The sequence below is a fragment of the Aulonocara stuartgranti genome (assembly GCF_965226115.1).
Source record: "Aulonocara stuartgranti genome assembly, chromosome: 11".
NCBI classification, from domain to species: domain Eukaryota; kingdom Metazoa; phylum Chordata; class Actinopteri; order Cichliformes; family Cichlidae; genus Aulonocara; species Aulonocara stuartgranti.
Genome location: NC_138947.1, coordinates 16,128,046 through 16,155,630, shown reverse-complemented (window position 1 = coordinate 16,155,630; position 27,585 = coordinate 16,128,046). Strand labels below are relative to the sequence as shown.

At 36.3% G+C, this 27,585-nt stretch overlaps 1 protein-coding gene and 1 pseudogene across 2 annotated transcripts; both read left to right on the top strand.

The window, feature by feature from the left end:
• Positions 1 to 1,610: 1,610 nt before the first annotated feature.
• LOC309716536 (cell adhesion molecule CEACAM5-like) lies at positions 1,611 to 6,728 on the top strand. The gene is made up of 9 exons (XM_082550397.1): positions 1,611 to 1,693; positions 2,025 to 2,348; positions 2,846 to 3,124; positions 3,353 to 3,619; positions 4,571 to 4,843; positions 4,996 to 5,253; positions 6,028 to 6,133; positions 6,492 to 6,523; positions 6,659 to 6,728. The coding sequence occupies exons 1-9, from the start codon at positions 1,648 to 1,650 to the stop codon at positions 6,703 to 6,705; spliced, it is 1,632 nt and encodes a 543-aa protein (XP_082406523.1). The 5' UTR covers positions 1,611 to 1,647; the 3' UTR covers positions 6,706 to 6,728.
• Positions 6,729 to 17,164: 10,436 nt separating this feature from the next.
• Positions 17,165 to 25,834, top strand: LOC309716537 (cell adhesion molecule CEACAM1-like; annotated as a pseudogene). Its single transcript, XR_014280710.1, has 8 exons — positions 17,165 to 17,409; positions 17,629 to 17,863; positions 23,553 to 23,630; positions 23,717 to 24,037; positions 24,595 to 24,871; positions 25,016 to 25,264; positions 25,375 to 25,474; positions 25,593 to 25,834. The product of XR_014280710.1 is annotated as a cell adhesion molecule CEACAM1-like (transcript).
• The last annotated feature ends 1,751 nt before the right edge of the window (positions 25,835 to 27,585 follow it).

The following is a 27,585-nucleotide window of genomic DNA, read 5'->3' as shown; positions in this document are numbered from 1 at the left end:
AAATGCAATGTTTTAATTTCATTTAGTCAAACAAAAATGTCTCCTATATGCTTAATTAAAGTTGGTGTGTTGCCTGATGGTTTTGTTGGATCACTATGACAACAATTCCACACACACCCACACAAAACTTCTCCAACTTCACAACCCAGTATTGCCTTTGGAGAGGCAAAGCATGAAATGGACAAGGTGGACCAGCGTGTCTGTTACCCGTTTTGGTGTGATAGTGGTTGATCTTCAGGACCAACATCTAGACTCTGGGACGGGCTGGGTTCCTGTCTTGTGTTCTGTCACTGCTGTGATGAGTCATTGGAACCTAATTGACAAAATAGATCAATTAATTTCTCTCTGACAATAAATCATGTTGAATTCTTCCAAGTGACACATCCTGTAACTAGCTGTTACAGTACAGAAGGAAAGCTTAATGTGACTAAACAGAATCTGACACAAACATTTAGTAGAAAGGTTTGTTAATGATTAACAAGTTCATGAAGTTTAACCTTTCAGAATAACAACATTACTTCCTTATGACACCATATATTGAATGAACATTCATGTACCGGTATCAGCAAAGGAAAAGACAAAGAGTGAAGGACTGTTTTAAAAAATGGGAACATTTTCTAATACACTTGTGATATACTTCTTCATTTTTGGGTCCATCTCAGGTGAGCTTGATGTGGCAGAAAAAACTGTCTGCTCACACTGACTTTAAAGTTTTACTTTTTTTATTGTTTGTTTGTTTTTTACTTTATGAGACATCTGTTGAATACATTTCTAGTTCATGTTTAATCATATGTAACCTGAATACATACGCTCAGATAACATGGATCAGAGAAGAAGCAGGTTTGTACAAAAGTATTTTAAATGAGAGTAGGAGAGCAGTGCCATGATCCTTATAATTCTCTAGTAATCCGTAGTTTTCCTCGTCCTTTGTGTCATTCTTCATTGATCGTTAATTGTTCATCATGCGACTTTAACTCTTTTTACTTCTCTGATTTGTTCTTCATGAGTATAGAGAGAGAAGAGTGGAAACAAAAGACATTTAAAAGACAGTTGAGTGCTTCCTTCTGAATCTCAGTTTAAATCTATTCCAATTAAACCCTATAGTTCGTGTCTCCTTTCTCCTCCGGATGCAGGACTTGGGACACATTTCTCAAGACTGATTTCAGATGGAGGACAGAGGAGACAGGAGAAATATGGGAAGCCTTTGATCAGGTTGCTTCAGTTGGCTCCCCTGTTGGCTACCCGTTTCTAAATTATGTTGTACGTGAATCTGTCAGTGTCAGTTTTGTTTCTTGAATTAACCTGCTGTGTGTGCTTCTTTTTTCTTTTCTTTTTTTTCCCAATAAAACCTCTAATGAAAATAACGTGACCTTTTCAGACTTGCTTTATTTTCTACAGATTAATTAAACTTTTTGAGATTTTTTATATATGTGACTGGACATCTGGACGTCTTTATAGCAACATTTTAAGTTTTACATCTTGTACTAACACAGTTGCACCACTTGAGGAAGGCAGAAGTTTTCTGTTGCATGAAACTGACACTGCAGCTTGTTAAGTCGAGTTTCATTCACCATACTGAGTCAGTAGATTTTTGGTCACTTTGATAGTTGAACATTACTAACTGCACACTTCACAGATATTTAATTAATGGCTTCGTTACTACAGCTTCTTGTTGTTTTTGTGACATTTGCAAGTAAGTCTCAAAATTAAGATGTTCAGTATAACTTGTGGTCTCTTTACAAAAAGTCAGATTTTCCTTCGGTTGTTCGCCAAGGGCTTAGAATAGCAACAAGTCACCAAAAACAACAGCTGGTTAACAGTTTTAATAACCACGCGATTATTGAGCGAGTTCCTGAAACTCAACCAGAATTGTGTGTAGTATTATCTGGAAAAGCGGACATTAGACTTTAATGAAAATAACTCAAACTCTTCAGACCTGCTATATTTCATGATAATCTTTATATATTCATCAACTGTTTTATATGTTTGAGTAACAACAGCACTTTGCTATTCTTCTCCCGCAGGTTTCACTGAAGGAGTTGGTGTGTTGCCCGATGATCATCTGAATGCAGCTGTAGGAGGAACTGTGATGTTCACTACAACACTGTCTCCATCAGAGAAACCGTTTCAATCTGTGAGCTGGAATGTTAATTTCTCTACGACTATAATAATCATGATTAACTCAGAAGAAACTACTGGACCTGAGTATGAAGGCAGGATCACCTTCTTCCCATCTACTGCGTCTTTGGGGCTCAGGAGTCTCACTCTGGATGACACTGGAGAATACACTGTTAACATTATACAAGATGGAAAAATCCAGAATGGCCTTACTACTCTGGTGATATACGGTGAGCAGATGTAGAAATTCAACAGCTTAATTGTTTTTGCAATATTTAAACAAGTTTACAATATATTGAACATGTAAAAATACCTGTAATGATTTGGACATGTTTGTTACATCTCTACTCTGTAATAATACATTCTTGCAATAATTCATCTTTTTCTTAAGACTGTGATAATAAAGACTTTTAAAAAGTGGCTGTAAGAAACTGAATGGTTTATTTGGAGGTAATATTGATCCCCATAAAGCAAAGAACAAGCTGAGAACTCAATTAATCTCATTTATTCTGTTCAGAATAGTCACTTAAAGGGAGTTGATTCATTTATTTTTACAAATAAAAATATTTCAAGATTTTGATTGGTACAGTATTTCTTACAATTATTGCTATTCTGTCATTTTAGGTTGTGTATGTAATATATCCTCCTTAACATGACATAGTTCAGCTGGAATTGATTTGTAATTATTTTAATGCTTATTTTCTATTGTTGTATTTTTCTTTCACAGAGAAAGTCTCCAATGTGTTGGTAACTTCCAGCAGCACAGACTTGGTTGAGTTCAGTGCTTCTGTCTCTCTGTCCTGCTCTGCCTCTGGATCCTCTCTCTCTTTCCTCTGGTTGAACGGCAGCTCTGAGGTTACAGCAAGTGACAGAGTTCAGCTCACTGATGGAGGCTCCAATCTGACTATAATCACTGTGACCCGCTTTGACCAGGGACCATTCAGGTGTAATGTGTCCAACCCTGTCAGTACTGGTACCAGTGATCCAATAAACCTCTCCATCAGCTGTGAGTTACTAAACTAAATGTTCAGTAGTTTATCTGAAAACATCTGCACACAAGCATCAGAGTGTTTAGACATCATTTTAGATTTCAGAATATTAGATATGTCTGATAAGCTGAATAAAAGATGGATGAGATCGTTTTTTCTGTTGACATGATGTGAAGCAATGTAGTTGTGTGAAATACATTTTTCATCCACCCAACGTAACTTTTCTATGTCCCTTCTACATTTAGATGGCCCAGAAAATATCAATTTGATCTCATCTCCTCCACAAGGATACTTTGCTGTGGGGTCAGACATCAGCCTCACCTGCTCAGTTGGATCCAGACCTCCTGCCCAGTTTAAGTGGTTTCTGAATGGAGATCAGCTGCTTGATACTGGATCAGCGCTCAGACTGATGGATGTTAACATGAGTAACAGTGGAAACTGCAGCTGTCAGGCCTTTAACAGCAAAACTCTGAGATCTCAAACATCTGAGCCTTCAGCCATCACTGTACTGGGTAGGTTTGATTTATTGTTTAAGTGTGTGATTCATGCATATATTTGTGACTAGAGCTATATTCAGATAATAATTTCACACATATAAAAATATTTGTGGAGATAAACAATACAGAAAAACAATTTTCAAATAAAATGGTTTCCTGATATACTGCAGGCTTTTGACATATTTTCTCACACAGAAAACAAATAGGGCTGATAGAAAAAAGAAACTCAGTCAGAGCAAAGAATTTACAACAAAATGCTCTTTAGGAAAAACAGGAAAATCTTCTCTGTCCAGACGATCGTAGACCTAGAAACAGCATTGATACCGTGCAGGACCCTCAAGCTACCGGGTCAATGTTAGAGGACATGAGCTTTTCTGTAATCATGTTATAATCTTACCACCCCTGCCTCCAATTCCATACCTGCATAAACCTTCTTATAGAAGTAGCATCCTTGGCTACTTCAAAAAGTCATAAAAAAGTTGTCTGTCTTTGTCAATGTCCTCTTCATTTGCTCACAAAACATCAGTTATATGTAAATAGGGTAATAAAAAGTGTCTGCCTGATATTAGAGTCTTGTGTTTCCACAAATTAATATCAGTTAGTATTAATTTGGTATTGGAGATAAATAGGCAATTTAAAAGTGTCCGGCACATTTAATTTTAATATTATACGTCTTGACCTTTTTTTTAGGTGAAGTTGTTTGAAAATGTCAAACAATAATAAATATTTTTAGTTGTAGATAATATAACTGTAATTTAGTGTTAATCATTATCCTGTAAATTATTCTACAGAGAATTACCATACCATATCTCAAGAGTTCTCCTCATCTCTGTGGTTTTGTTTGGTGTTTTTAAATCACATTTTATAGATTTTCCAGTTGTTCTCTTTTATTTCACCATCACTGATTTTTGCTTTTCTTATTATGATATAAATTATTTTCTAAATCAATTATTTTTTGGCAAACAGAGAAAATATCAGGTGCTTCGGCCAAACCATCAACAAACCTGCCAGTTGAGGGAACATCCGTCAGTTTAACCTGTGAGGCTTTTGGCTCAGTCTTTACCAGAAACTGGATGAAGGATGGCTCAGATCTGACCCTGACTGACAACATGACCCTTTCTGACAATAACAGAGTGTTGACCTTTAACACTGTGAATAGGAAAGATGAAGGAGAATATTTATGTAATATCAGCAACCCCATCAGCAGTGATGGAGATAAATACATCATGACTGTTAATTGTAAGTAATATCCTGGTCAGTCTACACTTCTTGTTCATGCATACAGTAAAATAATTTCAAACTTTGAATGGTACAACTAATATGATATGTAGTCTAGTGATGCAGAAATTTAAAAGTAATGAACACATTTATTATTTTTACCTGTTTTTCAGATGGACCAGAAAATGTTCAAATCAAAGGTCCAAATAAGATAAATATCAAAGGCATCTTAAAATTGACCTGCTCTGCTGAATCCACACCAACTGCTAGATTCACCTGGTTCTTAAATGGGACAGAGATACTTACCATTTCAGCTGAGTACATTAAAGAAGAGGTTGAACTTTCTGACAGTGGAAACTACACCTGTCAAGCATGGAATAATATAACTGAGAGAACATCATCATCAGTGGTGCATGGACTGACTGTAACAGGTATCTGTGTGTGTACATACTCTTTGATGGTACTATTGAAAGTTTAACAGGTGGTACATTTGCTCTAGTTTTCTATCTACGGTGGCCCCTAGAGACAAAGCACATACAAACTCCAAAACACTTACAAACACAACGGAAGTGCTCCAGGATGCTACGGGCGCTGTTGAGCTTTTGTTACAAAAAGCCAGGAAGTACCAATGACCGGATTAGGTGTGTTGTAGTTACAGGTCCATTTAAAATGTAAAAATTATTGGAATACATGAGTGTGGTTGTATCCAACTCCATGTGTTTGCAACAAACTTGCCGTTTATTTTGCAAATCGACCTCAACACTCCCCCTAGCGTCCTGGTGCACATCTGTTCTGTTTTGGAGTTTGCATGTGTTTCACTGTTTTAACGTGCTTTGGAGTTTGCGCTTTTCAGTTTGTACGTGTTTTTTGAAGTTTATACATGCTTTGTCTCTAGGGGCCATCGTATCTATCAATAAATTTTGGAGGTTCATCTTCAGATAACATAACAGTTGTTTCTAACACCACACTACCCTTTAGCAAGACATTAATCAATTGTCAGCAAATTGTTAACTGAAACCACATGGTGCATCCACCACTTTTCCAAACACAAGTACTTTCGATGCAACAAGAGCACCAATCAAAAGCCCTCTGATAGTTCTAAAATTATAAAAATCAAATAAAGAAAGAATCTATTGGATGGTTTTGGGATGATAAGACAATTTTGTATAAAAAAGTATTCATTATCTTTACCAATATTTTTCCAGAGAAATCATCAGGATGTGCTGCTGGTTGCATCGCTGGAATAGTAATCGCATGTTGTGTCATCGTCACTGCAGCTGTTGGTGGAGGGTACTACATTTATGAGAAAAAGTAAGTTAAGAATGTATTTGAAAAATCACCAGGAAAACATTTTTCCTTTTTGAATATACATAATTATTGTAATCTTTGAAATATGTCTAGTATTCAGTGGTACGATTCTACAAATGGTTCGTATTCTGCAAACAGTCACTTGCTAACGTTCATCTTCTGCTGGTCTCAGAGTAATCACAAAGAAGAATTAATTCTTTTCAGTTCTTGTTAATGTTAATCATGCAGAATAAACACTTATACTTTATAATAATAAATTTGTGGATTCCTTGTTCAATTCAAATAAACCTTAGTGTTGCCGTTTTGTGTTGCATTTAATTACATGACCACATTTTAATAATGCTTTATTTCAAATATTTAGATTCAACAAAAATCCTCAGAAGCAAAACACAGGTATGGTATTTTTTTCTTTTTGAAATCTAAAGTCATCTTACATGTCTGCTATAGCAAAATAAAAAAAATTAGAGAATCAAAATTATTATCTGAATGGATACCTACATGCACTGTTACAAATCTTTGTTTTCTTAGAACAAGAAGAAAATATGTATGAGAACATTTCCATTACAAGAAAATAAAAAATATAAACCAAGTGATGACCTTGACATTTAAAGGTAAGTTTGACATTTGTTCTCAATGTTATTTAAGAAGGAACTATTTTGTTAATTAACAAGAATATTTTTCTATTTCTGTAGATGATGCATTTTTAGAAGTCTTCACCTGCTGCAGGAGGAGTAACATTATAATTTTCATTGGCTTGATATCATATAAAGTTAAACAAGATATGTTAAGATTTTTTTACCTCTTCATCTCAAATAACTATTAATACGTTCTCTGTAATAAATCTTCTAATATTCAAGTCACTACTTTATTTTAAATACATAAAAAACAATCAACACATCACAGTTGTGTCTCTGTGTCTATATGTTTATATAAACTTATTACTTATCAGTTACCAACTGTAGTATAATAATTACATGTCTTTGCACGTTAATATTAAAATCTACCTTCAGAGTGATGTCCAAACTGTGGACCGTGGCCTCTTGTTGGGACTGCAGGTGTGCTGCAGTGATAACAGAAATTCAGTTTGAAATTATAGTATTTACAGGTATATATTTATGTAAATTTATTTAAAAAGGGAAAGTTATAAAAAGCTTCAAGTAAAACTGGTAACAGGAGTTTGTTAGTTTGGTATTTCATAAATTACTCTGACATTGAGTCACTCATCTTTGTATCTCAGTTGCTTTGCACGTGAATGGGTAGCATTAGCAATTTTTAGCCAACCGCCTGTGTTGTTTGCATGTATCAAATAAAACATTCAATGAAATACTTCGCTCTTTCTCTTGTATTTTAATTAGAGTGAAGATTCAACATTGGATGGACCCCACAGGATTTTCTGGTTTTTAAGTCAAAAAACAGTTGGCTGAAGGTTTTATAGCCACTGATAAGACCTTACAGTGTGCAAAGGATGAAAGTCCAAACTCAGAGTCAGCCTAATGAGTCAGTGGGTTCAGTATGATTCAGTAGTTTTAGGGCCTAGGAGATTCATCAGTACTGGAGAATAATGGGTATTATTGGGAGTTTCTCAGAAGGCAGTGCGTCACGTTTTTAGTGTTCTTTGTCTCAACCTCAGGAGACAAAGCTGATTGAACACAATCCACCTTGTGTAATATATATAATTGTTAAATGGCTAAATAGTTCAATGAAATGCTATAGCAGATTAGCTGGTGATGTTGGGCTACATGTTTTTTCGTGGTTTTTGAGTGGTCACTTTAACAGTGTTTCACAGTGCTCCAACCTCTGACTGTCCTCTCTATTATGCAGGAATAAAACTGTTCATAACATATTGCTATAAAACCAAATGTTATACTTCTTTTAAATCACACAAAGATGAGAAAGGGTAGAAACTTTTATCAAAATCTTATATAAAACTTATAGATTCAGGCAACTGTTTGGCTGAGTCCTCACATCATTGTTCAATTCTGTTCAATTTTATTTATATAGTGCCAAATCACAACAACAATTGCCTCAAAGCGCTTTATATTATAAGGTAAACCATACAGTTACACATACAAAGAAAAACCCGACAATCATATGACTCCGTGTGAGCAGGCACTTTGGTGAAAGTGGGAAAGAAAATCTCCTTTTTAACAGGAAGAAACCTCCGGCAGAACCAGGCTCAGGGAGGGGCGGGGCCATCTGCTGTGACCAGTTGGGGTGAGAGAAGGAAGACAGGATAAAGACATGATGTGGAAGAGAGACAGAGATTAATAACAAGTATGATTCAATCCAGAGAGGTCTATTAACACACAGTGAGTGAGAAAGGTCACTGAAGAAGAAATACTCAAGAAATACTGCTGTCCTGTAAGTATACAACACATCCTCACTCCCAAAGCGTAACATTTTATGCTAAGTGACAAATCATCGATATATTATGCTTCTGGGCACCCAACACATCCATATATTTTGGAAAATTGAGGAAATCATTTGGAATGAATCTACACATGTAAATTCATTTAACTTAAATCACTTCGGAAAACACTATCTAACATCATTAAAGTGCTGGTTAAGGTTAGGGAAAAGGTTATGGTTAGGGCTCGAATACATGCCTGGAGTGTGTATTACCATGGGAGTATTAAATGGATTTCATCCATAACCCAGCATGTTTGTAGGTTTATTTATTTAACAAGCAGCAGCACCTCAGAGTTCTGGTTACCCTGCAAATTGTCAGTGAATATCTGCAAATGTTGTTTTAATTTGTGTCCCGTTTATATGAATGTGCTCAGGAACTCATTGTCTTAAAACTCACTTGTGTTCCTAGATTTAGCATTTTAATAGAGCTTACTTCATTCTTTTCACGTGGATTAAACGCAGAAAACACGGAATTTAAACTTTATTCATGAAAATGGGAAAAATCTTAAACATTTTCATTCATTTTTAAAAAATGTAATATTCTGATTCATCAAATTGCTTTTGATTTGTCAACAGCAAGAATAGAATGAGGAAATGAAAGTTTAACATGTAAACCCGTTAATAATTAATAATAATAATAATAATAATAATAAATTAACCGTTGAGAACAACAGGGTTACTTCCTTGTGCTACCTTCATATTCTGTAACATCCTGCCATTCGTGTATCATGAAATCATAAAAGGAAAAGTCAAAGAGTGAAAGACACCACATTTTGAAATGGAAATGGCTCTGATGTACTTCATCATTCTTGGGATGTTTTCAGGTGAGCAGTCGCCTCATCATACACCAGATAAAATGTATTTTTCACTCATTGCACTATAATGGAGTACATGTACCAGCGTTACGTATTTTTAATACAAAATATGAGTAACTGTATTCTGTTGCAGTTACCGTTTAAATAGGTTGTAATTAGAATAGTTACTTTGTTGAAATAAATAGAACACAAAGAAACATTTCCCATTTCATGTGTTATGCTATCCCCTCTCTATTCCTTCTCCAATTTTGGTGATTTGACACACTCGAGCACAGGTGTCAGGGTTCCTGGGTCGTTGACCCAGTGTTTTCAGTTTTGTCACGTTTATTATGCCACTTCAATATTGTTCTCACTACCTGTTTTTCCTGTGTTAGTTCGTCTCTTGTGTCGTTAGCCAGAATATGCTCAGCTGTGTACTCACCGGTCTCTCATTATCATCCTCATCAGTCTGTGTATTTAAGTCCTCAGTTTCCCTCAGTTCGGTGTTGTGTCATTGATGTGATGTTGTCGTTCCAGTGTGTGCCGTATACTCAGTCAGCCATTCTGTCAGTCAGCCATCTCATCTTCTGTTCATTGCTCCGTTCATCCCGTCTGTAATAAATCACCAGTCCTCACCTACATACAAATCCTGCGTTTAGGTTCTTTCTTCCTCGCCTCCACACACAACCCTTGACAACAGGTTCACTTCAGTTGGACTGGATGAGCATGTAATCATATATCACATAACTGAGAGTGACGGGCCTGGTTTGTGTACGACTTGAGGCCCTTTTTTTTTAAACTCAATTTCTATGTGGGATTAATGAAGTTTCCCCAAACAAAATACGTAATAAGAGGCTCTAATGTAAGCCTCCTCTTAATGTTGGTACCGTGAGTTACCCAATGGACCCAGAGCCAGCAGTTGCATGAACAGGAATATAAAACTTCAGTATCTTTGATGTACTATTGCTTTGTGATTTTTATTACTATTAATGAAGGATAGCCAAGCTAACATTGTTAGCTTTTACTGCCATCCGTTCTTAATTTAACTGTGATTGATATTTCCAATGGAAATTGCACATGATAAAAATTATACATGATGTTGAAGATTTTGTTTAAGAAAAAAAAACATAATTTGAACTGATTTGAATTGAACAAATATTTAAAATATAATATGTTTATATTTTATAATATTTAAAATATAATCTGATCATTTTTATCAGATTATATTTGATCCGATTATATTTGCTATTTGATTATTTGATATAATTATATATATGGTAATCTGATCATTTTTGATCAGATTACCTCCACGTATTAACATACTGGTTTAAGATTTGATGGATAGCATTAACAACTTGCTAGCTGCAAATCATGTGCAGTTCCACATGATTATTATTATTATTATTGTCTACGCATGGGACAGTGTGAAACGTAATTTCAATTCCTTTGTATGGCAAGTACATTTGAAGAAATTGACAAATAAAAGTATTCTATTCTATTCTTCTATTATTAAGGTTCACACTCCTTTGCTACCTCCCAGAGTCCTCGAAGAGACAAAAGACTCTTCCTGTGGAGTTGTGTGCTTCCCCCAACTTTCCTACTAGACCCCACCATTTGTCTAACTGTATGAGTGTGAGACATGTTAAAATCCAGTGGCACCAAGGCATTATACGATAAAATAATGTGATTAATACATAAATAAAAGAAATTCCTATACAGCACTCACAGTGTTTTAGTGAGGAATTCGTTAAGCAAAGGAAACAACCCTACTTACAGAAGAGTCTGCCACCCATCTTTACTACCCTCTTGTCAGGTAGATCAGTCACTTCACACAGGTCACCCACAGTTCAAAAGGATATATGAAACAAATAAGTTAAAAAACTATTATCTTGTCCAGAGACAGGAGTCAGGCACTGCCTTAATTACGAAGATACTGCAAGCCTGCACTTTTCCTACATGCAGGGATCAAAGGGTTAAACATAACAGGCATGGGTCAAAGAAAACTGTATCTTAGTATATAACAAATAATCTTCTACAGAGGGTCAACAACTGTCTTTGGGAACAACCCCCACTAGAGATTAAATACCTGGGATCCTCTCTTTTACTTTTATAACTCACTTTCTTAAATAAGAGATGAAACATCTGCACAGAACTTCCTAAAATCTTTAGACTACAACGACCTGGATGACTGAGAACCTACACCGATCTATTACATTTATCTCAAATTCTATTAAAAAAATACTGCCAGAAGAGTTTTCTTCTTTTTTTTGTACATCTCTACTAATGCATAACAAATTTTGTACAAAAGAGTTTGTAAACTGAATATAAAAAAAACTTATAAATGTAATGAACTTTAATACATTTAGGTCTTAATGATGATCAGTATAAAGAAAAGACTGGCGGCACCACAGAGTTTGGATACTCTATAAACAACAGCTTAAATTAAATTATAAATTAATTATTTGAAATTATTGAGCCATTTTACATGTGTAGATATTAACCACGGTGTCATAGAAATGATTGAAATATTTTTAGCAGTCTTTTACTACAACCTTTAAGGGTTCCTTTTATTCCTACTTGTGTTTTTAAGCTAAATGTAATATAATTCAAACCTTTGACATCAGCCTCAACTCCTCAACATGACATAATTTAGATAGACTTCAATGAAATAACTTTATTTTTATTTTCAGCCCTGTTGTTAGTTGATATCGGAACCATTTAACTCTTTCTTTTACAAAGTCAGTCTTCTCTCCTCTGGATCTCCCAAGTCTTTCCTCTGATTCAACAGTTACAGTCATTTAGGAACTTAGACTCCATTAAAAGCTGAATGGCTGAAAACTTCCTCCAGTTTTAATGAACAAAAAACTGAAGTCCTTGTTTGTTCCCCTGACAGATTTATGCCTAAGATAATGAAAGCTCTGGTTCTCATTGCGACATTTGCTAAATAGTCTCTCAGTCTCTGGGGTAACTTTTGACTCTGCTCTCAGTTTGTATGTTTTATTCAAAAATCTGGTTCAGTCTTATTTTTTTCACTTAAGAAATATTGTCAAGTTAAGTCAGATTGTGTCACACTCTGAACTGGAGATCGTTATTCATTGCTTAGACCATCATTCAATGGTCTAAGCAAAAACTCCCTGGGACATTTACAGGTTGTTGAATTTCCAACATTGCTGGTACTGCAGATATTACTGTCTAATAACATAGCTTCGTGTATCACCAACTGAAAATTTTTTGAGTGTCGTTTAGTATAAAATACAGCAAAGAAGAGCCAGGTCTCTTGAACAGCTAGAATCCTATATCAGAAAACATGAGACAAAATTCCCCTTTCAAAAAGTCCAACATCCGGTCTGCTCACTTTCCAGATGTTTACAGACTGTTGTTAAAGAGGGATCTTATGGAGATCTTTCATAAATTATTTGTCTGCAACAATAAAAAATTGGAACATTATCTCTAAATTTGTAATTTTTTTAGTTGCTTCTATTTTCACAAAAGGTCTGCATCTAGCATCCTAATGATTACTTTAAATGTAAAATAAATACACCCAATACAGAAAAGTTGTACCCCTGGCTTTCACATCAGCTTATCACTTATAAATGTGGTTCAGTAATTACACAGCGTTTTAATGCTGAAGCCTGTCCACCTTATAAAAAGTTTGGATTTATATAAAGACTTCAAAGGTGACCCTTTCAATTTATAAACTACAATATACTGCCCTCATGTGGCATGTCTGTGGTTCTGCAGGCACTATAGTGTGTAAAGACATTGGGGAAAGCAGTATTGGAGCTCTTCATCTCTCCATCACACCTTAGTCTTCTCTCTCTAACAAGTACTGTAGCAAAATCAGCACATCTACACAACTCTTGCAGTAGGTATGACAGTGGTGCCGATAGATGCAGTAAAAAGATTTTCAGCAGCATTACAAGATTTAAATGTAGCTTTGTGTGACAGAGCTGTTCAACAGTGGAGTGGAGTGGAGGAGATATTGGACCTTCTTGGCCAGTGATGTGGTGTTATTCGACCATGAGAGTTCCTTGGAGATGTGCTCATCCAGGAACACTTTGCTTAGATCAGTGAACTTTTACATCCATACATCCCCAGCAGGTCCCTGAGGTCAAGTGCATCATACGAGGAGGAAAACTAAAGGTAACAGAGGTTTTACCACATAATTTACAAATGTTATAGAAAGCTTGACATTAAACATGCTGCCTTCATGGGATATCTGTTGTTATGCAGGCAAGATTATGACTGAAGAGAAAAGCTGTGTAGAACAAAGACTGTTTAATGATTACTGCTTTTATAAAACCCTCGTCTCCTCAGTTGCCAGATGTTTACAGGTTACATTTAAAAGAAGATGCTACACAGAGCTCAACGTGGCCTTGTCCCATCTTTTTTCATGCACTGCTGCCATCAAAAAAATGTAAAATGTCTTAGTTTAAACGTTTAATGTTGTAAATAAAATATGGCTTTATGAGATTTGGAATCATTTGATTCTATTTTTATTTATTATACATGCAAATTCTTATATTTATTTTACACAACAGCCAAACTGTTTGAACCTGGAGTTTTAATTTTAGAAAGAACAGATTGAATTTCAAATAGCCATAGCCAAGCTGTAGGTGTGTGATTACAAATGGTTACACATTGTGTTAACCAGAGCATACGCCATAGTCTGAACAACCATATGGTTCCCATTACCCAGATTTGGATAAGTGGCTAAAAAATCTAAAATCAAATAAAAAAAATGGATAGGTACATCTATCTAATAAAGAATTTACAAGGTATAAGTTATTCTATCAAGCTGCATTTACCTGTAAAGTCAGATGGGTGTCAGGATTCCTGGGTCATTGACCCAGCGTTTTCAGTTCATGTTCTGTTTTTTCCACTCCTACCATTTCCTGTTTCATTATGTTCAGCTGTGTATTCCCCTGTGTCCAGTTATCGTCATCATCCAGTCTGTGTATTTAAGTTCCTCAGTTTTACCAGTTCTCTGTCGTGTCATTGTCGCTGTTAGGTTGTCCTATGTTCAGTTCCGTCAGGTCAGTCAGTCAGTCAGTCAGTCAGTCAGTCGTCAAGTCGCTGACTTTTCACATTTCATACTTATGTTATAATAAACACCAACCTTCACCCACCTGGGAGTCCAGCGTTTGGGTCCTTCCCTTATCCGCACTGCAACCCCTGACAATGGGGACTGTAATTTAAACTCAAAGTATATAATTAGATTGGACCAATTTTCTATTTCAGCATGTGACTAAATGATTCCAGAAAAAAGGTCGTACTTATTAACTGTGTGCCTGCAAAATATGGAAATAACTGCAGAATCCTTAAACTGACATAATAAATGTTTCAAGTGCTTTATGGTGTTTCTTGTTCTAAATTAGTCAAAGGAGCACGATAATGTTTCTTGTTTAAATTTGAAATTTTGAGGAAACCTTAGAAATGTGTTCAGAAGTTGTATGTCATAAAATTTGGTGCTTGTCTCCACTTTTGAAAGATTTTTACACTTGACTACGACACAATAAGAAAACAGCAGCTGTTGAAGAAATCATAAGTGTTTTATCTCTTGTCTTAAAACATCTTTAATATTTAATCTAATAACTTTTTTCCCATACACTGACCTCTTTATTTATCTAAAAAAAAGTCAAGTAGTTGCTGTTGGATTTAGTAATATAAAAGACAAAATATGTTATTTATCCCATATTCAGGATTTTTTTTAAAGGTGTAGTTTTCTTTTATTTGTATTTACTTTTATGAAAAAAGTAAAATAAGAGCAATATGCTTTGCTTTCAAGTCAGAAACATCAGGTGAACTCCTGTGGTATATTTGGCAGCAGCACTATTTCCCTAGCAGAGGGCGCCACATCTTATTTTAAAAAGTTTAAATCTTTCTCTCATTCTCAAAAACTATGAGCAAGTGGCCACTTTTTTTTCTTCCAGTGATGTTTTTCTACAAAATAAAACTGATGCTTGTGAATTTGAGCAACCTGTCTGTTTTTATCATAAATTCTGTGGATTTTCTCAATTTTGGTAAACCATTCACCTAACCCTCATGATAAACTATCGGAATCTGAGTAATCCCCTTAATTTAATTTAGCACCACCATTTGATTGTAATCAATTTAAGGAAACAACAACAACACTAGTCTTTGAATTTAGAATTTTCATGAATTTAAATGAGTGCCCTATAAATTGTGTTATGATATCAGTTTAGTGCTTTATTGTTGCCAATAATTGCATCTCAAATACGATCAAACATACTTCTGGGGATAAAATTAGTTTGCATGAAGGCAGTCGAGTGTTGTCTATCAGCCCAGTGCACAGGGCAGACACTGGATGTCAGGGTCCTGGGTCTCCTGACCCAGTGTTTTCAATTCTTTGTGATTTTTGTATAATGTCATGTTCATTTGTGATTTATTCTATGGTTCCTAGATTTTGTTCCCTTGCCCCTCATGTTTCTCTGTGCCCCCTCTGCTCTGTGTTTAGTCTTTTCTGCCCATGTGTTCCCTCTGTGTAAAGTCCGTGTTTCTTGGTCTGTGTCTTCGCAATGTGTGAGTTTCCTGTTTTATTTTGAAGGTCTGTTAAACCAGTCTTAACACTACTTGACCCTCCAGGTGTTGTGTAACAGATGTGGCATTCTTTGTCCTTGTGTTTTTCAGGCTTCAAAGGTAATTATCTTTACTAAATCAGATAATGTCTTATCAAATTCTTACTAGAATAAACTTTTATTAAAACTCTCCATCTGGTTTGTAGTATGTAAGAACACCACTATATCCCTTGCATTGTTTTCCACAACACTGCGCTGATGCAGCTCCAATAAGATTCAACTGGTGAAGCGCCCTTTTATTTAAAATAGCTACCATCACCAGTATCAGCAGCAAATGATAATTACTGTAAATTGGAGCAATGTTAACTTTGCAAATGTATAAAGTACAGTTTGTTGTGTTATTTTGGCCACTGTGGCATACGCATCAGTGATGATTCTGTATTTTTATCCCACAGCACAAGTATCCAATGTGAAGGCAAATAACTAACACCACAGCAGCAGCTCCGCCAGTCTGTCCAGCTGCTCTGGCTGAACGGCATCACTGAGGTTGTAGCAAGTAACAGAGTTTATCTCACTGATGGAGGTTCTACTGTCACTATAATTAACGTGACCCGTTATGATAAGGGGCCGTACAGATGTCATGTGTCCAATCCAGTCAGTAATGGCACCAGCGATCCCATTAACCTCTTAATCTGTAAGTTAAATTCCAGACACTTAAAAATGAGTAATTTTTCATCTTGGACTTGTTTTATACTAACAGCACTACTGTACAGTACGTGACATGCATGTACATGTGCCTTTAATATGTATTCCCCTCAAGCCTGTAATTTTTTTAATCTTGTTATTATTTTCAGTTTTTGCCTCATATTTTATTAATGACAATATCTTTTTTATGTTTCTCGCTGCAGATGGACCAGAAAACATTCATCTGACCCAGTGTCCATACCAAGAATATTACGACGAAGGATCTGACATGAACCTCATCTGTTCAGTTGACTCAGGTCCTGTTCCTGAAATTAAGTGGTTTCTGAATAGAGGCCTGCTCTCTGATGCTGGATCAAAGCTCAGGCTGGTGAACGTTCAGAAGAGTCACAGAGGAAACTACATCTGTCAGGCCTTAAACAGCAGAAGTCAGAGGAATCACACATCTCAAGCTGAAACTATAACTGTACTGACATATTTAATCAAATGTTATTAACACAAATGGTTTTGTTTGATAAATAATCAGTAACACCTAACATCGTTTCATTTTCTTTTCTTATAGCTGAAATCTCCAGTGTGGTGCTGACTGCTAACACCACAGATCTGTCAGAGTTCAACAGCTGCATCAGGCTGTCCCGCTCCTGCTCCTCCCCCTCCTTCTTCTGGCTGAACAGCAGCTCTGAGGTCACAGCCAATGCAAGAGTTCAGTTCACTGATGAAGACGCCACTCTCACTATAATCAACATCACCCGCTATGACCTGGGGCCATTCATGTGTTATGTGTTTAATAATTTCAGTAATGACATCAGCAATCTGGTGAAGCTCTCCATCAGCTGTGAGTTATCGTGTCTATTACATAGCTTTTTAAAATTCTTCAGCTTGAATTATAATTACTACAAAAAAATTATCTTTCTTGCTTTTTTTGTGTGAACTACTGTTTAATTTTTTACATCATGTGGTTCATAGTGAATAAATAAATAACTGTATTTAGTTCATTTATGCAGTTCTTCACGTAAAAGTTAATCATTCTGTACTGCTTACCGCTTTTTACCAGGTCGCCAGAAAATATAATTCTGAGGACAGCTCCATCAGGAGAATACTACGAGGAAGGATTGAACATCAGGCTGACATGCTGGGCCATCTCCAGACCTTCTGCCCTGTTTTACTGGTTTTTGAATGGTGTTAAGCTCACCCATACTGGACCACAGCTCAGACTCATGCATGTTACATCAGTCAGGCCTTGAATGATGAAACTCAGTGAAATCAACCATCTCAAGCTTCAGTTCAGAGTAAGTTTTTAGTAAGATAAATTGTTACAATATTCGTCCTACATCCCATTTTTATTCCTTTTTCCACCCTCGGCTGCAGTCGCAGATGTGTCGGTGATTTCAAACCACAAAGTTTTGCTGGAGTTCAGCAGTTCTGTCACTCTGTCCTGCTCCTCCTCTGGATCCTCCCTCTCTTCCCTCTGACTGAATGACAGCTCTGAGGTTACAGAAGGTGCCAGAGTTCAGCTCACTGATGGAGGCTCCACTCTCACTATCATCAATGTGACCTGTTATGATCAGGGGCCATTCAGGTGCAATGTGTCCAACAGTATTAGTTATGAAATCAGCCGACCAGTGAATCTTTTCATCCAGTGTGAGTTTATGGCAACAGTACAGCACACCTGCCAGTTATTATCAGACTCTGTACAAATTCCACCTGTTTCAGCAGAAACTATGGCTCTAAAGGTTATATTGAAGCTAATCCTAAAATCTGAGCCCATAAGCCTCATAGACTGTAAATAACATGACCTGTAGGCTCCAGTGGTGCAAGAGATCCAAACTCTGCAGTATTAAATGGCTCAGGGTTTAATAAATGATCAGTCATCAGACATCCTAGCGGTTTTAAAGCACTGAATGGTCATTATTCACTTTCTGAGTATATCAGCCTGGTCTTACATAAAGAGGAAAATTATTCTATTGTGTGAAACTGAGAACAGTATTGAAACAGATTAAAGACAGCCTGTTATTTTTATCTTATTCAACAAAACAGAAGATACAAAGTATGCAAAGTAAAGCAAAGTATTCATTGCACTGCAATGGGAAACAAACAACTTACTGTAATCACATCCTGTTAGATTAAAGAATGAAACAGAGCGAGTGTCGCACCCTGAGCCCACTCACATCTGTGTGTTTGTGAGTCTGAGCTTTGGGGCTTTTTTCTTTTTTTAACCATCTCTATTTCAATAATCAGACATGGTTTGGAAAAACTGAACACAGAAGGTAATTAAGTTATTTGTAGATTAGACTCCAATGATTTATCATAGCAGAAACATTTAAAAGGGTATAGATGCTGGTTTTGGTGAAGATGAAGATGGAGGCTTTGATGTGGCTCTGAGGGACCAGGATGAGACTGAGATGGGGAGGAGGCGGGTCGCATGGATGAAAGTCAGAAAGAAAGAAGAGCACTTAGACTCTCACGGAGGTTGATTGTCTCGTAGAAGACAACCAACAAAATGACTTGATCAGAGTAATGATGTCAGTAGTGAGTTTGACAGGATGGGAAAATTAATAATGAAAGTAAAAAAGTTAATATAATTTTGTTTTACATTGTAACTTCAAAGGTTTATCTAAATAGTTGATTGACTTTTTAGTCAAAGCAGGCTCACCATATTTTAACAATGGGATTTTTGTTTTTAGAGTAAACAACAAAAATACAACATTTGAAAAGGTTTCTCTTCAGCTCATTCAAATTCTTGTCTTATTCCATTGCAATAGAAACACTTAATAGCCAATCATAAGTGAATCATTAGCTCTAACATAGCTCTGTTCTGACTCCTTGGCAAAAATGAGTGTGAAGCAGATCCATTCAGAGCTGTACAAGAAATCAGTACAGAACGATTTGTATTCATTTCCCACAAAGGTGAGTCTGAATGTTTCTGCAGACGTAGTTTTCAACATAAATACTGAATCATCCTTTTAATGACTTCTTAACTTCTCCTCCTCAGAATGAAAACAATGAAGAACAGAAAAGAGGACTCGGGTTCTTAGTAACTACATTTTAGAAAAGAATAAATAAATTAATTAATACATGTGTTAAGTGTGCAAAAAGGTCCAAGTAATTAAAATAATTATAAGGTGTTTAAAGAATGTGAGTTTTATTTTTACACCTTGTCTTTATTATAAGACACAGCATGTATCTGTATGTAAATGCATTCCCAATAAAGCTTTTAAAAAGAGTGCCTTTTGTATGATTGCTTCTGTCACAGCTTACTACAGAGGGATAAATACACCTAACTTTACTTGTGAAGATAGGCAAAAACAAAAAACAAAAAAAAAGCAATACAAGTATGAAGTTTTTTCCAGCCACCAAATTGAGCACCATTTCAGGTCAGTGGTGCCACGTGAGGCCGCATGCTGCTGGAGGCTGAAGAGCAGTGTCCTGGGTTCAAGCTCAATCCACATCCCTTTGCTGTGTGTCTTTCCCATCTTTCTCTCTCCCTACTTTTCTATCCATCTTTAACATCACTATCCAACAGGCAAAAAGCCAACAAAACAAAAGACCGTGTTAATGCAGCCTTAGCTTATTGGGAGAATATTTGTAATCTGCAGATGCAAACCAGCAATTTGTGTACCACATTTCCCTGCAGTTTGATCCATTCATCTATCAGTTTTCTTCTGCGTATCCAGTTGAGGGTCAGTTGCCTGTAGAATATCCCAGCTATCATGAGGCAAGAGGGGAGGTACACCCTGGAAATGTCACTAATTTGTCACAGCTTACAAGATACAGAGACAGACAACCATTCACATTTACAGCTATGGCTGTGAATCGCCATTAAAAACCACCATTTAATCTTAACATGCATGTGTCTGGATTGTGGGAGGAAGCCAGAAAGAATCCACACAGGCATAGGGGGGGACCAAACATCAGTGCACAAACTCCACACAGATGAAATTCATCCCATAGCTGTCAAAATGTTTAATCTAAATGGATTAATCTTATAGACTCAGAAACACTACAATGATCAAACGACTTGAGGAAGTGTTGGCTTCGCTTTGCATTCACACTCACACTGATACTGGTCACACTGACAGTGATCACACTGGAGGTGGAGTGGGCTGATTGCAGGACTGATGAGGCACTGTTGACGAAATTTCCTCCCAGTGAGCCGGCATTTTATGGCTGACTGTTGGTTTGAAAGGAAATTGAGTGACTCTGTGAATGCAGTCACCGAGGGGGTTGATTGTACACAAAGAAGACAATTTGTGACCTCCTTTGTGGAGTTTTTGTTTCCCCTCAAAGCTCTTTAAGCATCACCTTATCTAATTTTACAAGCTGTGAGTGTTGATGTTAGATACTGTAACGATAAAGGTGATAAGCTGATTGTAATGCTTTCCAGCCAAATTAATACTCACAATATTGGTCACTTCTTCATCAGATGGTGATGACCACATACATAAGGTCAAGTTGTTCTGCATTTCTTTGAATGTTACTCAGCTAATCTTATCTTTAAAGCTCATACAGCAATAACAATATTCTTAAACTGCTTATCTCTTTTACTCTTTTCATGTGCCATATCTTAAATTCACTTTTTATTTAATGAGCTTTAGTCAGTTGATGTAATTTGAAAGTATTAAGTGATTCTAGCTTATATCTTTATATTATTATAAGTGTCAAAGAAATTCCAGATTATGCAGGAAGTCCCCAAACTGTTTGCCCTGTTGATTCTTAAAATAAATTGCCATTGTTTCTTGCATATACTGACTAAATTAATGCTAACTGTGTTGGAGAAAAACAATGCAAATGTAGTGACAGTTATTTTTTGCAGTCTGTAGCTCTCTCCCTCCTGCTGCTGAAAGGATTGCTGGTTCCCAGTACTTTTTGTAGATCCAGATGGAAAATCACCATCCCGTTTACTAGACTTTTCAAATATATTGATAATGCACATGAAACAACAGAAAATGATCTTTGATAATAAGAGGGTAACTCACTGAAGGGAACCTTCACAGTTTAAACATGGCAAACCAACATTATGAAAATGGATTAATCTGATTTATCTGAGAGTTGTGGCATATTAATATATATTACATTAATGTTATTCTCATTGAATCAGCATCAGCTTGTGATAGAAGTGCTTTGATGGCAAATATTTCAAGCTCTCAATCCAGATTTTCTTCTAAATACTTATTATTTAACAAATGTTTTTATTGTTGTCATTGTTGATACAGTCACTAATCTCAGTTTTCTTATATTATAATTGTTCTTTAACAAATTTCATAATGAAAACATTTCTATAGTTTAACGTTTTCACCATATTTTGAAGGTATTTATATATCTATTATTAGAGTTATTTATTTTCCCTCTTCTTAAAAATTGCACGTGTGTTGTAGAGGCGAGGACTAATTTAAAACTCAAAGTGATCCAAACAACTAAATATGTTATATTCAAATACATCGAGTCACCTGAATTTAATTTATCATACAGTATACAGAAGCATTTCTCTGAAGCCAGAGTAAAATAATTGGATAAATACATCACAGAGCGTCATTTTAGGTAAAAGTCTCAAATTCGCATTTGTTTTATGGAACAGACTTAAGATTCATTCACTGTTACTATATCATAAGGTTTGCTTAATTTGTTAAGCTGTAGGTTTTGTCTGATATATATTATTGTGGCATATCAAGCCACACAAAATATGCAGGAATCATAAAAAACATAAGAAAATTACTCGATATATGAAAAACGCTTAAAATGGAATACAATTATTCTTACATTTGAAATTATGTGAGCAAATATATTATTATAAAATTATGTGAACAAAATAACAGATTTACAGTGATTTAAACTAACAAAATGTGGGACAAATCATTTCTCTTCTGTTATTTTGATTGACAAATTTTTGTAATTTTAAATGTTTTTTTGACAAAATGTAAAAAGAATTGTGCTCTAATACATTATGACACCAGTGCATCTATAAGAAAATGAATTTACCTGTGTAACAAAATATAGTTTTTACTGCAGGTCACAATAGAAATGTTGCTACAGTTATTTAAATCCCTAACACACCCAGTTTACCGTATAATATCATATTTACAATGCAATGCCCACTCACAAAAACACATTATAATTCTGTTTTCAGGAACTATACTGTGACACACTGTCAATCATTTATCTCTTCAGCTGATCTGATGGGTGCCTCACAGCATTAGGGCAGTCATACAAGTCGAACAATACTTCATTGTGCATGAATGATTACAAAGGAACATATTTACACATTACATAAGATCTTTATTTCTTTTAATAAATCATTCATTCTGGAAGCACTGAAGGAAATGATTTGTTTGTAAGGCTGTCTGAAGGAGTCTGAGTGTCTCCTCTTTGATCCTCCTCTGCAAGGAAAGCTATGGATCACTGCAGTTGCATCAAAAAGAGACCCAAACCCACTTAGCGGGGAGCACATAAAACTCTCCGTTAACATAAAAGGCACCACCAGCATCATGACTCATAAACCTTCTTCAGATGTTTATATATGTTTAAAAAATAATTCACAAATACTTTGCTTTAGAAGAAATAAAAGAACTAGGAAGGGAATGCAGTCATTACATTTTAAAGTTGTTTTATTTTAGTACAGAAGCTGATCCTGAATATGCCGGCAGGATATGCCCCCTACCATTTTTTTTTTATTTTTTTTTTGTCTAAGGCTAAAACATTTGGAGAAAACTAGTGCAAAATTAGTTTATCCATCTATACTTGAATAAGGTGCATTTTATATGGTCTGTCAAAAGCTTGATCGTGTTTTTGTTTTTTTTCCTGTTCAGATTAAATCCTGTTTTTTTTCCAAATTCCATTTCTGTATGTATGTACACACAACACAACAGCTTCACAAAGGATCTTAGTGGTTTTCCTTACTGAGTGGGGGGCTGTAGAGGGTCCTGTGATGTGGGTCAATAAAAGAGCAAGAGCTCCTGAGACTCTTTCTGTTTTTGATTTCAGAAGGCAGAGAGACCATGTCAGAAAAGTCAGTATTGGACAAGACCATCCCATGGACTGCAGTTATGCTTCTTTTATCAGGTAGGCTAAATTCACATGATGTGCAGACAGAAATAAAGAAATGGGGATTTTTTTTTCAGTCTTCTGTATTTTTTTGTGTTAATCAGGTATGTGTGTAGGTGAGGGTATATTACCCACTGGACCCCTGAGTGGAGCTGTAGCAGGCACAGTGAAGTTCACCACCACTCTCAGACCTCCAGAGAAACCATTCCTCTCAGTAAGCTGGAGGTTCAATGGGGTGAACATCATCAGTTCCACCAGCATCAACATCACTGATCCTGGATATGCCGGCAGGATTTCATTAGACCGAGCCACGGGGTCCCTGGAGCTCAGAAACCTGGCACTGGAGGACAGCGGGGAGTACACTATCACCATCACACCAGATGCAGGGCTGCCAAAACAGGGGAGGACCAATCTGACTGTGTATGGTGGGTTAGTCTTTATACATTTATATAGGGCACCAAACCTTGTGTGCCCTATACGAGTACATGCCTAATGATAGTCAAATATGCAAAACTCCTTTTGAATTTCCTTTTGATAACACATTCATAAAACAAACATGACAAGGAAAACAGAGTGTATGCTTATACTGAGAGGGAAAGTGTGTGAAACAGGGTCCCAGAGGACTAACATATAAATTAAAGTTTGGGTTGTTGTTAGATTGCACTGGATTTACAGGATGCAGTTCAATTACACTCTACCACCACGATATTCATACTTGTACACTTTAATAATAAAAAATAATAGAAATTCAAACAGAAAAATAAATATCTACCATTTTAAATGTTAGACAGTTAAAAATCTATCTGAAATTGGAACATAATTAATGAATTATGACCCAATGAAATCATGAAGGTGAAGCTGTTTGATAGATTTATGTCATTTTAAAGTTACTGTCACACAAAATGTTACTTAAAGTGACACATATATGTTTCACACAAACTGTGTTGCTTCTTTTTCCATCATTTCACCCAAAGTTGACACTTTTTATCGTCTGGAGCCACCATCCGCAGCCCCACAGCCATCCTGATAAGAAGATGAAAGCTCCACCAACCTCACCCGTGAGGCCTCTGGCTCCATCAGCTCCAGAGAGTGGATAAAAGGTGGCCAGCCTCTTAATCCCAGTGGCGGTGTCAGCTTTTCCTTGGACAACAAGACAGCGTCCATACAGCCTGTTCACATTTCTGACCGCGGCACCTATCAGTGTAGAGTCAGCAACCCGGTCAGCACCATGACTGCGACCCATAATCTCACTGTCAGCTGTATTCACCGTGCATTCACAGTGTTTCTATTAAAGAAAACATGAATAAATCAAGTTAAAATTAATTTACTTTAACTTTTTTTAAAGACAGCTATATTAGCAGTAATAGTCTGAATGTCCCTAACACTGTATTTTAATTGTGCAGTTGGACCATACAACCTGTTGATCAGCGGACCCTCAGCTGCTCCTCAAGGTCACAGTATAATGTTGCAGTGCACTGCAGACTCGGTCTCACCAGCACACTTCAGCTGGATGTTTAATGGCAATGAGACACATGTTTATAACTCATTGTATATCATAGAGAGGTTAGGGGCAGAAAACACTGTAAATTACACCTGCACTGCCAAAAACGCAGTGACCATGATGGAAAGCTCCACAGTTCTGGATCTGAGAGGTAAGAAACCAAAGAATGCACTAATTCAATAATAGTACAGCCTTTATTTTGTCATCATTTCATATATTTTACAATGTAGTGATGGCAGTTGTTCTCTTTTCTCACTAAAGCATCCTGCATTGCTCCCTGTGGGTCATCCTCAGGGTTGGTCATCTATGCACTCACTCTGAAAGGGCTAATATAAGACAAAGAGCATGTGAGATATGACCAGTGAGATAAATTATTTCTATTTGTTTGCCTTATTGTTAAGGCACAATGTATTTTTGTATCATTGCTTTATCTGTTTTTATAATTTAATTAATTTAGCCTGTTTTGTTTTTCCTTTCAGGTTCTTTTCCCCGATAAGTGACTCTGGATGCTTAATTAAAAAATCAACCACTTTGTATAAATCATTATTTCGCAGAAGCATACTTTGATGCTACCACTCATCACTCCTCGATAGGATTACTTAATCAGATCAGTAATCATTAACTTGTGTTGATTTGTATCTCACACTTGTTGTGTGATCTATTGGATGCAATAAAAGTTTTGACTGATTTAATGAATTATAAGGTCATAAATGCTTTTCTATTGTAACCAACACTGACTGTCCACTGTGGAAAACCACAGGTCGCAGTGTTTCATGGCTTCACTCAAGACCTGCGAGAATATTTTGGGAGAAACTGATCAGCAGCACAAATATTACCAGTGCTGATTTGGATTTCTTTTTTTTTTTAATGCATCACCACTATGTTTACAGTAATTAGGGACCCACTGGTTTTTAGTTGAGTATAGGTTCGCTTTAGGTTTATTCCCCATTTTTTTTATTCTTGCATCTTATACGTTATAAGTTGGATCCGTTATTAAAATCATTGAGTCTCTGGTTTCTCCATTTATTCTCAGTCTAGTGGAGAGCTTTAGTGGTTAAAAAATTGCTCAACAAGTAGAAAGTTGCAGGTTCAGTTCCTGTCTGTGGCAGAATTCCCCTTTGGCTTTGCATCTGCCAAATCCATCATCTCTGTGCCACGTTTTACTGTGAGTTTCTTCTTTCTGTGTTTAGTAGGTGTCTAATAAGTTATTTCCCATTTTACTTCAGCAGCTGGTTGACTCTTGTGGTTCATTTTAAGTTTTGCTTCCCCCTGAGATTATCTTGAGTGCACCTGTGCATTCTTCCAACAGTCTCCACTTCCCTAGTCAGCCCTCTAAAGATTTTTTTTTATGTAATTTACTTTAATTTAATTGTATTCCTGTAACTAGCATTTTTGAATTATTCTCCTTTGTTTAATATCAGCTTTTATAATACAGCTTTTTGCATTTGGGTCCATATTTGAACTAAATCAAAGCACTGAGTTTTCAGTGACCACTGTCTGTGATAAGAAACAATTGTGTGTGCTTTGACTTGAGTACAGCTGAGGATGCAGAGCTGTGCCTGCATCAGTTATTTCCACCTTGCTGTGCACATTTCTAATTCACATGTGCAAAGCAAGCTGAGTTCAAACAACTTGAAACTCACATGACCTGATTACCCAGTTGTTCATCTGAGACTATGTAGCCTTCGACTCTGGTGGAGATAACGATATGTGCCTCTCTGAGCTGATGCTTTCTTCAGGAGGCCCAATGAGAGCTCACTGATATGAGGCGCAACATTTTTTATTTTTTACTGTTATCATTCGGGATCTTATTTAAAGTTTTAAAGAAGCTAAAAGCCACGGTGGGAACTAGGCTTGCGTTGTTGAGCCAGTCAGTATGCTGCAGCCACACAAAAATGAGGTAGTATTTCAGCTGATCTTTATAACTTCCGTAATCACAAGTGGCAGTAAAAAGAAACCAGTCTGAGCCTAGAGCTCAGTTTAATATGTCACTGCCCACACTAGAGTTGAGCAGATAGTCAGGCAGAATGAAGAACAACATGCGGATGGTAATGCCGTGTAAATAACTGAGTTAGATAAATAAAGTAAGTCTGAACTCACACATGAAACTCATTTATAGACTCACTGAGTCCATGAGTCACCACAGGAATTGATGTTGCATGTGTGTTTTCTTTAATCTTTCTTTCTCTTATCATTAATTAAACCTTGTCAAGCAAGCAGGTTGACAGTCAGAAGTGAGGATGTTGAAGTCACAGACATGTACTACCCATCAAACCACAAGCAAACAGCAGACATGTCAACCACTTCATCCACAGTTTTGAAAACCTTGTCACCAGCAGTAACAGTCAGGCTTTTGCTGTTTTCAGTCTCTGTAGTAAAATACAGTCCTCAAGGTAGTTTTATGCAATATGTTCATATGCCCATGGACACATTTTTCAATGCAAAGTCAACCTTTAAACTTTAAAGTTAGGA